Source organism: Myxine glutinosa, chromosome 1 (genome assembly GCF_964187855.1).
Source record: "Myxine glutinosa chromosome 1, kmMyxGlut1.1, whole genome shotgun sequence".
Taxonomy (NCBI): Eukaryota; Metazoa; Chordata; class Myxini; order Myxiniformes; family Myxinidae; genus Myxine; species Myxine glutinosa.
The window spans coordinates 36,295,409-36,310,773 of record NC_136261.1 but is presented as its reverse complement, the minus strand read 5'-3'; the positions used below and the strand labels follow the sequence as shown (position 1 = coordinate 36,310,773).

General features: G+C 51.3%; 2 protein-coding genes across 2 annotated transcripts in view; one reads left to right on the top strand and one right to left on the bottom strand.

Moving 5' to 3' along the window:
- Positions 1 to 15,365, bottom strand: part of LOC137414448 (uncharacterized) — a 368,155-nt gene that overhangs the window by 113,909 nt on the left and 238,881 nt on the right. The gene's annotated exons all lie outside the window — the stretch shown is intronic.
- Positions 1 to 15,365, top strand: part of CKAP5 (cytoskeleton associated protein 5) — a 138,451-nt gene that overhangs the window by 34,827 nt on the left and 88,259 nt on the right. Inside the window, exons 14-15 of the mRNA XM_078770985.1 lie at positions 4,685 to 4,779; positions 4,884 to 4,941. Of these exons, the coding sequence (XP_078627111.1) occupies positions 4,685 to 4,779; positions 4,884 to 4,941 (153 nt within the window). The remainder of the gene's footprint in view (positions 1 to 4,684; positions 4,780 to 4,883; positions 4,942 to 15,365) is intronic.

Genomic DNA, 15,365 nt, shown 5'->3' with positions numbered 1-15,365 from the left:
GGTGGGGCTGGGCGGTGCCGGGGGTCCACCCGCAGGGGGGCGGCCCCGACGTGGGGGTCGGGCCACTGGCGGTGGATGGTCCACGTCGAGGTGGGCCGGCTTGAGGCGGTCTACCGAAACGCGGTCAGGAGTACCGCCGATGTCCAGGGTGAAGTGCTTCGCCCGGTCTCCAGCACGCGGAAAGGCCCGTCGTACGGGGGCCGCAGTGGTGTCCGGTGGGCATCGTGGCGGACGAAGACGTACTCCGCCGTGCGAAGCTCCGGGGCGACGTGCGTCGGTGGGTGCCCGTGGCATGCCGTTGGCACCGGGGCGAACCTCTGGGCGGTCTCTTGCAGAGCGGAGCGCTGCTGTGCCGCGGACCATGGTGCCGTGGAGTCGGGGAGGAACTCGCCCGGCACCCGCAGCGGTTGCCCGAAGACCAACTCCGCCGCGGATGCGCGCAGGTCCTCCTTGGGCGCCGTCCGGAGGCCCAGCAGGACCCAGGGGAGCCTGTCGACCCAGCCGCCGTCGCGGACGGTGGCCCGGAGCGCGGCCTTCAATGAGCGGTGAAATCGCTCACACAGGCCATTAGCCTGGGGGTGGTAGGCCGTGGTTCGGTGCAGCCGGACCCCGAGCCCCTGCGCGACCGCCCCCCACAGCTCCGAGGTGAACTGGGGGCCGCGGTCGGACGAGATGTCTGAGGGGGCGCCGAACTGGGCGACCCAGGTGGCGATGAAAGCCTGCGCGACATCGGCCGCCGTTGTCGACGCCAAGGGCACGGCCTCCGGCCACCGGGTGGTGCGGTCCACCATGGTGAGGACGTAGGTGAAACCCCGCGAGGGGGGCAGAGGTCCCACCAGGTCCACGTGGACGTGGTCAAACCGGCGTTCCGGCACCGTGAATGGGGCCAACGGGGCCTGGGTGTGCCGGTGCACCTTGGCGCGCTGGCACGCGAGGCACGTCCTGGCCCAGCCGTGGACGGCCTTCCGGAGGCGTTGCCAGACGAACTTGTCGACGATCAGCCTTTGGGAGGCCCTCGCGCCCGGGTGGGACAGGCCGTGGATGGCGTCAAACACCTGGCGCTGCCAGCCCGCCGGCACGATGGGGCGAGGACGCCCGAGGGAGACGTCGCACAAGAGGGCCGCGCCCGCGCCGTCGAACGGCACCTCGGTGACGCGGAGGCCCGTGACGGCGGTCCGCAAGGCCTGGACGTCGGGGTCAGCGGCCTGGTCCGCTGCCATCCGGGCATAGTCGATGCCGAGGTGGACTGCGTGGGCGACGGCCCGGGAAAGGCAATCCACCACCGGGTTGTCCTTCCCCGCGACGTGCTGGATGTCCGTCGTGTACTCGGACACGGCCGAGAGGTGACGCTGCTGCCGGGCCGACCACGGCTCGGTGACCTTGCCCATCGCGAAGATCAGCGGCTTGTGGTCGACGAAGGCAGTGAACGCACGGCCCTCGAGCAGATGGCGGAAGTGCCTGACCGCCAAGTGAAGCCCGAGCAACTCGAGGTCGAAGGTACTGTAACGGCGTTCGGGCGGGCGAAGCTGCCGGCTAAACAACGCCAGCGGTTGCCAAGCTCCACGCACCCATTGCTCGTGCACCGCGCCCACCGCGTAGTCCGAGGCATCGGTGGTGAGGGCGATCGGTGCATCGGGCGCCGGGTGCGCGAGCATGGTGGCGTTAGCCAAGGCGAGCTTCGCGCCCGTGAACGCCGTGTCCATCTGCTCGGTCCAGGTAACGTCGCCTTTGCCCGGCTTACCTCGGAGAGCTTCGTGCAGGGGGCGCAGGAGCTGGGCGATACAGGGCAGGAACCGATGGTAAAAGTTCACCATGCCCAGGAACTCTTGCAGCCCTCTGATCGTGCGGGGGCGCGGAAACCCCTTCACCGCCTCCACCTTGGCCGGCAGGGGGACGGCTCCGTGCCTGGTGACACGGTGCCCCAGAAAATCGATTATGGCGGCGCCGAACCGGCACTTTGCGGGGTTCACAATCAGGCCATGCTGGCCCAGGCGTTCGAAGAGCGTGCGGAGGTGGCGTAGGTGCTCTTCGCGGGACGCGCTGGCGACGAGTATATCGTCCAGGTAGACGTAGACAAAATCCAAGTCGCGCAGGACACTGTCCATCAGTCGCTGGAACGCCTGAGCCACATTCTTCAGACCGAAGGGCATGCGCAGGAACTCGAAGAGTCCGAATGGCGTGATGACCGCCGTCTTCGGGACGTCCTCCGGCCTGACGGGGACCTGATGGTAGCCGCGTATGAGGTCCACCTTCGAGAAGAAGGACCTGCCCGCCAAACTGGCGGAAAAGTCCTGAATGTGGGGGACGGGGTAGCGGTCGGGAGTCGTGGCGTCATTGAGACGGCGATAGTCCCCGCACGGTCGCCATCCCCCGCCGGGCTTCGGCACGATGTGCAGCGGCGACGCCCAAGCGCTCTGAGCGCCGAACGATGCCGAGTCGCTCCAGGGTAGCGAAAGCCGCTTTTGCCACCGCCAGCTTCGTCGGCTCGAGGCGGCGTGCCCGGGCGTAGACCGGTGGCCCGACGGTGGGGATGTGATGGGCCACCCCGTGCTTGACGGCCCCCGCCGAGAAGGTGGGCCGCGTGAGGGCCGGGAAGCCGGCGAGGAGGCGGGTGAATGCGTCCGCTGCCGGAAGCGTACAGACCAACGTGGCCAGAACCGTACCGTTCGGCAAGCCGCTTGGCAAGCTGCTCGTTGAGCTGGGCAACGCACAAGCGAGCGAGCTGAACGTCTCAGCCTGGACAAGACGTCTGCGCTTGACGTCGACCAGGAGCCCATTAGCGCACAGGAAGTCCGCGCCAAACAGTGCCATGGGCACGTCGGCGGTGACGAACGTCCATCGGAAAACCTGCCCTCCGAACCGCAGAGAGAGGCAGCGTTTTCCGTACGTACGGATGGGCGTCCCGTTCGCGGCAAGCAGCGCGGGGCCCCCACCTGCGGCGTGCTTGTCTGACGTGCCGGCGGGAACGACACTCACCTGCGCTCCCGTGTCGCACAGGTAACGGCGCCCGGAGAAGGTGTCCGTTATGAACAGCAGGCTGCTCGAACGGCCGGCGCTCATCGCCACTATTGAGCGCCGGCCCGGGCGTTTCCCGACCTGTTGAAGGAGCATGGCGGATGAAACTGCCGAGCTTCGTGGCCGAACTTGGCGTGGAACCAGCACCAGGTGGTGGAGCTGGAGGAGCGCGGCTGGCTCCTCCAGGCCGGTGGAGATGGCGGGTTTCCCCGCGGTGGCGGTTTTCGCCGCGGCGGTGGGCAGGGCGTGGCGGCGGTCACGAGGTGCGTATCAGCATGCTGCGTATGCTGTATAAGCTGATGCTGTGGAACAGCAGCATCAGCAGCATCAGCCTCGAGGGCCGTGACGGCCACGCCGACTCTCGCCCGCGTGTCCGAAGCGGCGAAGTACCTGTCCGCCTCGGCTGCCAATGCTCGGGGTTCCGTTAGCCCGGTCCCGGCCAACGCGAGGCGAACCTGCGCTGGAAGTTGGCGACGGAAAAGCGCCCGGAATAGAGAACCGGGGGCTTCGTCGCCCAACAGTGACAGCATATGGTCCATTCGGACCGACGGGCGCGTGTCACCGAGCTCGGGGAGATCCAGGAGGCGGTTGGCCCGTGCGTCGTCCGTGAGGCCGAACGTGGCTAGGAGTAGCCGCTTGAGTGCCTCGTGCTTGTGGCCGTCCGGTGGGTGGCGAAGGACGGACACAACTCGAGCGGCCGTGCCGGGCCCGAGGGAGGCGACGACGTGGCAATAGCGCGTGTCATCGCCGGTGAGGCGCCGAAGCTGAAATTGGGCTTCGGCCTGGACGAACCAGACTTCGGCCTGAGCCTCCCAAAATTCGGGAAGTTTGATGAAGTTGGCCATGGCAATGGCGTCGCGTGTGGAAGGATCGCTCCGGCAGATCCAACGTCGAGGGGGTCACCAGTAAAGCGTGGCGTTACGCGCGCTGCTTGCAAGCAAGGAGGAAGCAGACAAGCGGTAACTTATAAGCGTCTTTATTTCAGGAGCTCACTGTAACACTGGCGCGCTCCGGGCTGCGCGCCCGGTGTATATCATGAGGCCACGCCTACCCCTCGGGCGTGGCCACCGCCCACTTGGTGCGCGGAATGATGTCACCACGCCAGTGGGCTTTTGTGTCCGCCACAATATCACCTTTATCTATCAATATTGTTCAAATTAAGATCAAATAGCTGTATGTTGAAATATGTTGAAAAAGTCAAAACTTTGCATGGGGTGTACTTACTTTTTCACGTGACTGTACGTGACTGTATGTGTATGTATGTATGTATGTACATGTAAAAAATATAATGCTTGAGAACAGCTGAAGGGGTTTGATTCAAACTTGGTACGCGTCTGTTTAATGATGTAATTGTGTTCGGAGGCATCTAAGTTGACGGCAAGAAGTCAGAGTGCGGTTCTAGTATAGCTTGTTGTTTCATTGTGCAAACATTACCTTGTGAGAAGTGATATTTATTGGTTGAGAACTTACATACGAGTAAAAACAATTGATGTTTATTCCCCCAGACATCTCTGAAGGTCATTAGCGCTCCTCCAACAACTGTTTCCATAGCTGAGAACCTCACCCTGGATAGTTGTATTTGACGGATTAGTTTTTGTTGTCCCATCTGCTTTTCCGACTGTCTTGCTTTACCGACTTGTCATGACCAGACGTTTGTCCCCTCTGGCAGGTTTTCAACTCGGTTTTTTCCCAAAAGAATCCAAAGAACCAGGCTGAGGCCCTCAGTTGGTTATCCTCAGCCATCAAGGATTTTGGATTTTCCGGGTGAGCTGTTCTACCTACAGGCATTCCCATTGCTACATCCGTGATACCCACTTGCTGAATACATTCAGACTGCGTCAGCTCTCACAATGTATTTTGCTTTGCAGGTTTAATGTGAAGTTCTTTCTTACACACATCAAGGCGGCCCTTGCAGCACAGAACCCGGTATGACTTTTCACTGCGAGTGGTGAATAATTTACTTATTTATTTTTGTCACCTTGTCTCCCGTCCCCCCCTCACACCCAACTTATTTGACATACCTGTCTCCTAAATGGTTGTGTATAAAATCACCAAACTTGGTAGTTATGATCACTACATGGCAAGAAGGTGCAAGAGCAGTATCATTTTTAAAGTTCTGATTACCTAAGCCCTGGGGTGGGGTCAAAAGGTAAAATTCCAAAAAATGGAATTACGGGTACATTTTAAAACATTTAAAAATGAAACTTCATATATGGAATCAACGTTAGGAGATGCATGAATTATGTAACTTTTTTTTGATTTGACCCCTGGTTCATGCTCCTCAGAGTGGACTTGGTGTCTTGGGTCAAAATGGGAGAAAATTAGGTCAAAATTTGATATTGGGTCATTCCTGGTGGATCTTTATGCAATCTTTCAACTTTGTTTTTGGTTGGAATAGTGGGGATTTGCGATGGTGCGTCATTGTCTTCACTCCAGTTTCGTTTATGAAGATCTCTTGGCCAGCTTCAACTCCATCTTATCTGTGCTACCACCCTAACTTTCTCTTCCTCAGATGTGATCTTTACTGTGACACAATTGCAGTTAGCTTTATGCCAGTCCTCTTACCAATGTCCATTGTATTGCAGCCGAAGCCATTTGTGGCACTTAAGGCCCTATAGCCCATCTGTTTAAGACCCAACTCATATTTCCCCATGGTTTAAACTCTGATTCTGTCAAAATCATTGCACCTCGAATCTATGGTGTTCCATGCTTCTACATCTATTACAATGTTGCCGTATCAGCACGGGCGCCAGGCTCTTGAGGTGTGTACTCGAACCCGCCACCACTACCGACCCTGAGGCCACCAAGCCACGGATAACTCCCAGCCCAATGGGTTGTTGAGCAACCTTGGATGCCGGTTGGGATACTTATATCTACCAGGGTCCTCTTGCCTCATGATGTTGCCTGTTGGTGACTTAATGACCTCGGCTTAGGTCCGTGCCCTCAGCGTTTACCCGTCTTCCAACAACAACTACTACTATGGCCGAGCGAACCGTGGGTGAACACTGGCTCACCATCGTGAAAGTGTAACAGTAGGGCAGAACTCTCGTCTTTCCACTACGTACACACTGTCGGATCAATGAAATAAAGGACGAAAACGAGGCAGATGCAAAATGTGACGATTATTTACTAAGCAAGCAATCAACAGTCTTTCATTCACACAGCAAAATCAAAGGTGAAAAGGCACGTACTTGCAGCAAAGTCAAAAGGCACAAAAGACCAGACCTACCCCGAGCACGTCTTATGCTGGCAGTCCCCGCCTATTCACGGTTGATAAAATGTGACCTGCTTCGACATTCGCGGCTCTGTGCTTCGTGTATTTGTGTTTTTTTGCAGGCGCAATTTCCCACCAGCCACACACACAACGCTTAAAGTATCTTCCACATCTCACGTGTATAACCACTTCCAGCCGCGCATAAACCTTTCCCACTGGCTGTGCATCCAACGGTTCGAAAATTATCTTCCACTCGTCATGCATAAAGCAGCTGTACGTGCACAAAGACCATTCACTGTCATTCGCTGTTCCTGTATCTTAACGGTACTGTATCCTAAATAAAAATTGGAAACAGTACCTGCTCTTGGTGTTCTATTTATAAGCGTTTTCAATGAAACAGTAATGGGCATTCGTTTTCGTAGATTTTAGAATTTTCGCTTATGAATGACGAACTGCCGGGAAACTATCCCCCTTTTTCATATTGAAACAAGAAAGAGCAATCAGAGATTGCAGACCCTCACCAGGACGTGTTCTCAGTGGTTTTGAAGGCTTCTGTAGTAAAACAAATATGTCGGCCGAACCACGTGACCGATGACGTCATCTTTTTGTCCCCGTCGTACCGCGGAGCAAAAGGGGGACTATGGTTTTCCCCTCCGTCCGTGTGTCCGTCCGTGCGTGCGGGTGTGCGTGCGTAAGCGAAGGACCGCATTCGAATTTGGTGTGTGGGTGCAACCCACGTCAAAATCCAAGATGGCCGCCGCCATGTATGTCTGATGCCATGTATGTCTGAACATTGTGAGCTGAATATCTTGAAAAATAAGCGAAGTACCAACTTCTAATCTGGTGTGTGGGTGTATCTAGGCATAAGGAAGAACGCTATTGAAAATTGGGTCGCCACGTCAAAATCCAAGATGGCTGCCTTGCGTCTTCCACTTTGTCAACTCGCATCACTTCACTGACAGGGGACCTAGGCGTAACGCTTGTCTTTTCTTTTTTTCTCCACCAATGTATCCTGAGATCAAGAAATTTCATCGTGATCGGATGAAGTTTTGTACTTGTCGAATTATGACGTCGTAATGGAGGCACCTATGACCATCATTAACATGTTATTCCACATGGGGAGTTCTTTACAATGAGCCATGTCTCAATTTTTTCTATTCAGCACTTTCGGAGATATAGAGGTGCAAAGTTTTTCGTTTTTTTACCAAGATGGCGCCTGATCTATGATGTCATAATTGTCATTTTTAAAATTCTACAGGTGGAGTTGCACCTTTGGTGAAAATTTCCTGTCAATCGGACCAACGGTTGCAGAGAAAATCATATTTATTCTGTGCGGACAAACAAACAAACAAAAACAAACGGACTCAAATGCAATACCCTCTCCTCTGGCGAGGTTAGCAATGCCCCGACATTCACGGTGGAGGATGAGTGCTGGCCTTGTCAGTGGTGTAAGTGTGCTCCGTGACGTCACTGCGCCCTTGCCTTGCATTCACATCACTTCGTCCTTGAACCAGCACAGCTTGTTCAGGCAGTGCCTGTCATGATGCATCCCCATCACGCGCACACAGGTGTGAACCGTGCTGTGTTCTGGGCTTTATTCTTGCTTCGCGGGTGTGGCTTCTCGGCGAGCACACTGCATGCGAGTGTCTTTCAGCCCTGTGCAGCCTTTTCCCATTTGTGTGCGTCCAGTGGGGCGGGTCCCACGATGCAGCTGTGGAAAATCCCCGTGCCACTCTGTGGAGACTTTCGACAGAGCCCTCAACCCGCCTTTTTGCACGCCCAAATGCTCCACTGTACAGTATGTTTTTGACAAGCGTTGCCCCGTGTGACAAATGCCGAAGGACAGGGAAAGAAGAATGTGGGAAGGTAGTTTGATTGGCCCGGAGGATTGATTGTGAGTGAATATAAGAATGAGGCATGAATATACAGACGGCAGATAATAAACCGATCACTGGATTGAAGGAAGGGCAGATGGGGTAAAGTTGGGGTTGATGAATTTAGGTTGGGTGAATTGAGGTTTGGTGAACGGGACCGATGGTGAATTGAGAGAGAGATTGTTGGAACGAACCGATGGTGAGAGAAAGGGATTGCTGGAACTGGGGAGATATCACACCGGGAATACATAGACTATTCTAACGATGCATTTCCCATACCCGATCCCCAAGACAATGGGCAAAGGTCTGCCTTTACACAGACTATACAAACTAGAACAACACTCAGTAGAGAGAATACCTCCGCCAGGTGAACAGTTTACGTTTTGTATCCCAGAGTAGACCAGAAAATCACAATAGAGGATCACAATAATCGAAATCATCCGTCCACAAGTTTTTTGAGATATCCTGCTATATATCGTTTTTGGCCCTATCTTCCAATGGTGAAGAATCACTTTACATTCTACTAGCCGAATCCGGATTTTCAATTCAAAATTGAATCGATTCTTCCTTGTCACACACCCAGCTGGTCCATCAAGTTTTGTCCAAATCTGTCCACAACTTTTTGAGATATCCTGTTCACAAACAAATGGACAGGGGTGAAATCATAACCTCCATCCACCTTTGGTGGCTGTGGTAATAGCTGGAGATTCCTATTATGTACATGAATGTGCTCTTCCGGGGTACATTACCAAAACCGCAACAATATAGTACCATGTCGGGTTGTTTTTTTTTGGAGGAAATCGTTTACATGCTTGCCAATTGTCATGTCAAAAGTTTGGACAATACATCACCCACGTTATGGACCTAGACAAATTTTGTATCTATTTGTTGATGCTCCCCTTTAGTGTGCCTCCGATGAAGTTGCCAGAGGCATTATGTTTTTGGGTTGTCAGTCCTTCCGTGCGGTCGTCCGTGATAGCTTGTCGTTAGCATGACAACTTAAGAATGGCTGAAGGGATCTAAGCCAAACTTGGGACAAGTATGTATAATGATGCAAAGGCAGACTGATATTTTGCGGTCAAGAGGTCAAAGGACAGAGGGCCTTTCGGAAAAATTTCTGTTACTGAGCTAATTTTGTGAATTGGTGATGGGAGTTTGACCAAACTTGGTTCAAGTATACAGTCACATGAAAAAGTAAGTACACCCCATGTAAAGTTTTGACTTTTTCAACATACAGCTATTTGATGTTCATTTCAACAATATTGATAGATAAAGGTGATATAATATAACAAATATCATGAAACATTTACATTTTGTAGTCCATTGTATAATTTAAATAAACATAAATGCAAATTTCGCATGTGGAAAAAGTAAGTACACCCTTGGCTCTAATAGGTGGTATTGCCCCCTTTGGCAGAAACAACCTCAAGTAGGCGTTTCTTATAACAGTCTACCCGTCTCTGACATCGACTGGGAGAAATTTTTGCCCACTCCTCCATGCAGAATTCTTTCAGCTGTGCGATGTTTGAGGGGTTTCTTGCATGCACAGCTCGTTTCAAATCCCCCCACAACATCTCGATGGGATTTAGATCCAGGCTTTGACTTGGCCATTCCAGAACCCTCCATTTGTTTCTTTTCAGCCATTCCTTGGTGGTTTTACTGGTATGTTTAGGGTCATTGTCATGTTGCAAGGTCCACCTTCGGTTTAGCTTCAACTCTCCGACAGATGGCCTCACATTATCCTCAAGCACCCTCTGGTACAATGAAGAATTCATAGTGGATTATATAATGGTGAGCTGCTCAGGCCCTGATGCAGCAAAGCTGCCCAAACCATAATATTTCCACCACCATGCTTTACAGTTGGTATCAGCTTCTTGTGGTGAAATGCTGTCTTTGGTTTTCGCCAAACATGTCTTCTGGTACTGTGGTCAAATAGCTCTACCTTACTCATCTGTCCAGAGCACATTGTTCCAGAAGTGCTGGTCTTTGCCTAGGTGTCCATTGGCAAACTTTAGTCTTGCCCTGATGTTCTTTCTGGACAGCAAAGGTTTCCTCCTGGCACACCTCCCATGTAGATCAAATTTGTGCAGTCTCTTTCTAATGGTAGACTCGTGCACTTTGTCATCAACAGTGCAAGAGCTACCTGTAGGTCCCGTGATGACATTCTGGGGTTCTTAGAGACTTCTTTCAGCATCTTGCGGTCTGCTCTCGGGCTGAACTTGCCGGGCCGGCCTGGCCTGAACTTGCTGGGCCGGCCTGGCCTGAACAAGTTGGCAGTTGTTTGGAATCTTCTCCACTTGTAGATGATCTTCCGGACAGTCGAATGATTGATTTCAAATTGTTTGGATATCTTTTTAAATCCGCTCCCAGATTCGTAGGCATCTATAACCTTCTTTCTGAAGGCCTCAGAGAGCTCTTTTGATCTAGGCATGGTGACGCTGCACACTTCAACAACAAAGAGCAAACCAAATTAAATGTCTGAGGTTTAAATTAGACAGGTTCCTCCAAGATCCTCTCTAACGATGTTCGAATCACTTGCACCTGGGCTGGTGCACCTGATTCTAATTTTAAGTATTTGAAGTAGTGATAAATGTAGGGGTGTACTTACTTTTTCCACATGCGAAATTTGCATTTATGTTTATTTAAATTATACAATGGACTACAAAATGTAAATGTTTCATGATATTTGTTGTATTATATCACCTTTATCTATCAATATTGTTGAAATGAAGATCAAATAGCTGTATGTTGAAATATGTTGAAAAAGTCAAAACTTTACATGGGGTGTACTTACTTTTTCACGTGTGTGTGTGTGTGTGTGTGTGTGTGTGTGTGTGTGTGTGTGTGTGTGTGTGTGTGTGTGTGTGTGTGTGCGTGCGTGCGTGCGTGCGTGCGCGCGCGCGCGTAATGTTATGTTGTCCTTTTGAAAGTAAATTTTCCTTTTTGGGTGAAGGTAGGGGAGTGTTTTGGGTACCTTCAAAAAAATATAAAAATAAACAAATTGATTTCTTCAAAATTCCAACAGGATTAGAACATCACCGGGCAACGCAGGGTAATTGTGCTCGTATAATATAATACTGAGTCCGGTTTTGTTTGAGCAAATCCCTTACATAATGCCAATTGACTTTATGCCTGCCAAAGTCTGGACAATATGGACCTTCACCCACATTGCATCATCCACATTTTGGACCATCACTATGTGTGACCATGAGAGTATTCTGAAAGGCACCAAAATGCTTCAGGATGACTGGCATGTCTTGCTTCGAGAAGCTGGGACATTTCGTCATGTTATATCATCACGTTGAACAACTTCACCATTGGCACAATTGTGGCCTTTTTATAATAGCCGACTTGAATAACTATTTGACACTCTTCACAGACCTGCAAGCTTCCAAGTTGATGTGTGTACGAAATGTCCAAGACAGCCAAGGATTGCAAGGCACTATCCACCTGTTGTCCAGCTGGTGATCTGCAACTTTGTGTTGCAAATCTGTTCACAAAACATTTTTGTGTAACGTTCCAAACATTGTCCATGTTGCATCCAAACTGCCCCAGGCTTGAAAGCACCACATGGTCCACAAACGATGCATGATTGAACACCATCAAACAAAGCAGGGTCTGGGATCTCAGCATGTAAGGAATCTATATCGGATGCATCATTAATTATGCTTGATGGCCAAGGACAATCAACACGTGAGCATGTGGGAGGACTCGCATTTGAAATTCAATAACATGCATATAGGCTACAGGAAGGCCGAGAACATGCCTTTCTGTGGCATCCTTGTGAAGTTCTTGCAAGAGCTGCTTGAACCCGGAGTCAACGGAGCATCTTCTCGTCTGGATTTGGTTATGACAAACTTCCCTGAAAATGTCTGCTGCTCTTCTTCTGCTCCAATCGGCTCATCTGATCATGTGCTTGTCAAAGTGGACATCTCTCTGACCATTCTCAGAGAGCCTCCTCAGCGTCGACGAGTCTGGCATTTCACTCAGGCCAACTGGCACGGTCTTCAAGCAGCCATCAATCATCTGGACTGGTCTCCCATCTCTACCGCCTCTGACATCAACTCATCCTGGGAATTCTTTCAAAGTAAATTGCTCTCTCTCATGCACAGATTTATACCATCTCGTCTTCAGTTGTCATACCCTTCCTCCCGTCCATGGTACACGGAATCTTGTGGTGAGGCTGTTGCCCTGAAACAAATTGCTTTCGTCTCCTGGAAAGCAAATCCAACGGAAGGAAATCTCATTTCCTTTCACAAAGCCCGAAACAAGTGTGTGTCCACCCTCAGGAGAGCCAGGAAACAATATCTCACCATTCTCAAGACCGAACTCTCTTATCTGTCTCCCTCTTCCAAATCCTGGTGGCGTCTGGTCAAATCTGTTTCTGGTGTTTGTTCCCGTTTGTACCCCCTCCATCCCCTCCCTCACCTCAAACGGCTTAACGGCTGACTCCGCACGTGAAAAAGCTGAATGCCTCAACTCTGTGTTTGCCTCTAAATCTTGTGTCCCAAACCCATCCCTCTCTGTACCCACCGTACCCAGTCGTACACAGCTGCTCCTGGACTCTGTGTCCTTTCCTCCTGACAAGGTGGAAAAGTTTGTCAACCCTCGACTCTGATTCTGCAACTGGTCCTGACGGCATCAGCCCACGGGTCCTAAAATCATGTTCTTCTGCTCTTTCACTCCCTCTTTCTGTTCTCTTCACCCTCTCATTTGCTCAAGGTCATCTGCCATCTGCTTGGAAATCAGCCAACATCACCGCTTTGCACAAAAATGGTGCAAAAACAGATCCCAGTAACTACAGACCAATCAGCCTTCTCCCAATTATCAGCAAAGTCATGGAATCCATCATTGCTTCAGATATTAAATCTTTCCTCTTCTCCAATGGCTTGATCTCTGATCATCAATTTGGTTTCAGACCTGGTCACTCTACTCTGGACATGCTGCTTCTGCTTTCTCAACAATGGATGGAGGTCCTCAACACCAAACAGGAAATTAGAGCTGTCTCCCTTGACATTTCACGTGCCTTCGATACGGTCTGGCACCCTGCTCTGCTCTCCAAACTCTCCTCCTTTGGTGTCCATGGAAATCTCCACGCATGGCTGGCGGACTTCCTCTCTGGTCGTAGTCAACGTGTGGCCCTGAATGGGTTTCTCTCATCTCCTCTTCCTGTTCAGGCTGGAGTTCCCCAAGGTAGTGTTCTGGGCCCTGTGCTTTTTCTGGTCTTCATCAATGATCTCTCTGACTCTCTTGAAAATCCTCTCTATCTCTTTGCTGACGACTCTACTCTCTGTCGCTCCATTCCTCATCCCTCAGATCGGCAGTCTGCAGCCTCCTCACTCTCTGCAGACCTGGACAAAATCACAGACTGGTCAAACAAGTGGAACATGTCTTTCAATCCTGACAAATCTCACACTCTTACAATGTCTCTCCGAAAGGACCGACTGGACAACCCTCCCATCTACTTTCTCAACAATCCTCTCCAAGAAGTTCTGTCGCTCAAGCTTTTGGGTCTCACTATCTGCCATGATCTTTCTTGGGAAAACCACATTTCCAAGCTGGCCTCCAAAGCCAGTCGCCGACTGGGCATCCTCCGTCGTGTGAAGTCCTTCCTTGGCACACCTGAGCTCCTCACCACATACAAGGCTTTCATCCGCAGCTCAATGGAATACTGTTCCCCCCTCTGGGCTGGTTCTCCTGCCTCACACCTTGCTCGGCTTCACGCTGTTGAGGCCAAAGCTTTCAGAATCATTGGAATCTCCTGCGATGTAGTCAATGCCGAGGGCCTTTCACTCACTCACCGCAGGCAGGTTGGTGGTCTTTCTGTCTTCTACCGACTCCTCTCCGGCCTTGCTCCCCCAGCTCTCTCTGTGCCCTGTCCCCCCAATATTCCTTCAGGTCGCACAAGATCTGCCTGCAACCCTCTTATGGTTAAACTGCCAAAGTCTAGGCTCTCTGCTCACCTTCACTCTTTCATTCCCCTTTTCTCCCGCCTCTGGAACAAACTCCCCCACTCCCTTCAATCCCACTCCTCCCTCCAGGTCTTTAAAACAGCTGTTCACCACCATCTCTTATCTTCCCCCATCGAAAACCTTGATCTTTTCTACCCCCGGTAATTCACCCCAGAGTCCTTGCAGTGTTCATATGTTTTAATCCTCTCCCACCTCCCCCCAAGTCCTCCCGATGTCCCTGCTCTCAAATGTTGTGTTTGTGTCCTTCCTCCTCTTCCCCCTCTCTTTTGTGTCCTTCCCCCTCTCTCCCCATCTTGTCTGCCGCTCCCCTTGTTTTTTGTGTTTTGTGTGTCGGTTTGTCTTTTTGTGTGATTAATGTTAGCTCTTTCACGAGCCTCGATCTTGTATACAAAAAAAAAAAAAAACCCTTCAGCTACCAGGTCTGGTCTGTCTTGTGGTTGCTGATTGGGCTTTAAGTTTTTCATGATATCTATAATGCTTTTTCCCCATCTTTCCTCTTGATACCATGGACTATCGGACCCTGGGTTCTTGGTATCTTATGACAGGGTATTGTCACAGTATCTGCTACTTGCTATAACCGCAGGCTGATGGCCTTAAATTTGTACTGGCGAGCTCTTCCTCATCTTGCTGCTCTTGTTATCTCGTATAAGGAATTGGGCTTCCTGTGCATCACCTGCCCCTCCAGTTCACAATAATCCCCCGCCTTACCTTCTCCAAGCATAATCCTGATCGCATTGATCCTGTTCACCACCATCCCCATTTGTTCTTGCTTGGACTGTCTTCCTGGGTGTCTCTTACCCTTCTCTTCCACGGTTTCAGATCTGCTTCGCCACTGCCAGCCCACTGCCATCTCCATGTCTCTCCCATTTCTAGCTCTGAGCTTTATTACACCTGCTGACACACTATTCCCACTTTTCACCCAGTTTCACCATAGCCGACTCCGTTCGTGAGAAGGACGAATGCCTTAATTCTGTTTGCTTCCAGATCCTGAGTCTCAAACTCTGACGAGTCCCAAAAGTCCCAAACTGTGGCTGCCCACACCACCCAGCCAGGCCCATCTGCTCCTGGACTCTGGGTCTTTTGCACGTGAGAAGGTGACGTTTCTGGCAACTTTGAACTCTGACTCTCCGACTGGACCGGATGGCTTCAGCTCACGTGTCCTAAACATAGGGGCAATACCCCCTGGTGCTCACCTGGTAGAATAAACAGTATACTGCACTGACTGAAGGTATTTAAAACTAATTTCCATGGTTGCTAGAAGACAGGGCAGCATGTAGAATCACACTAACA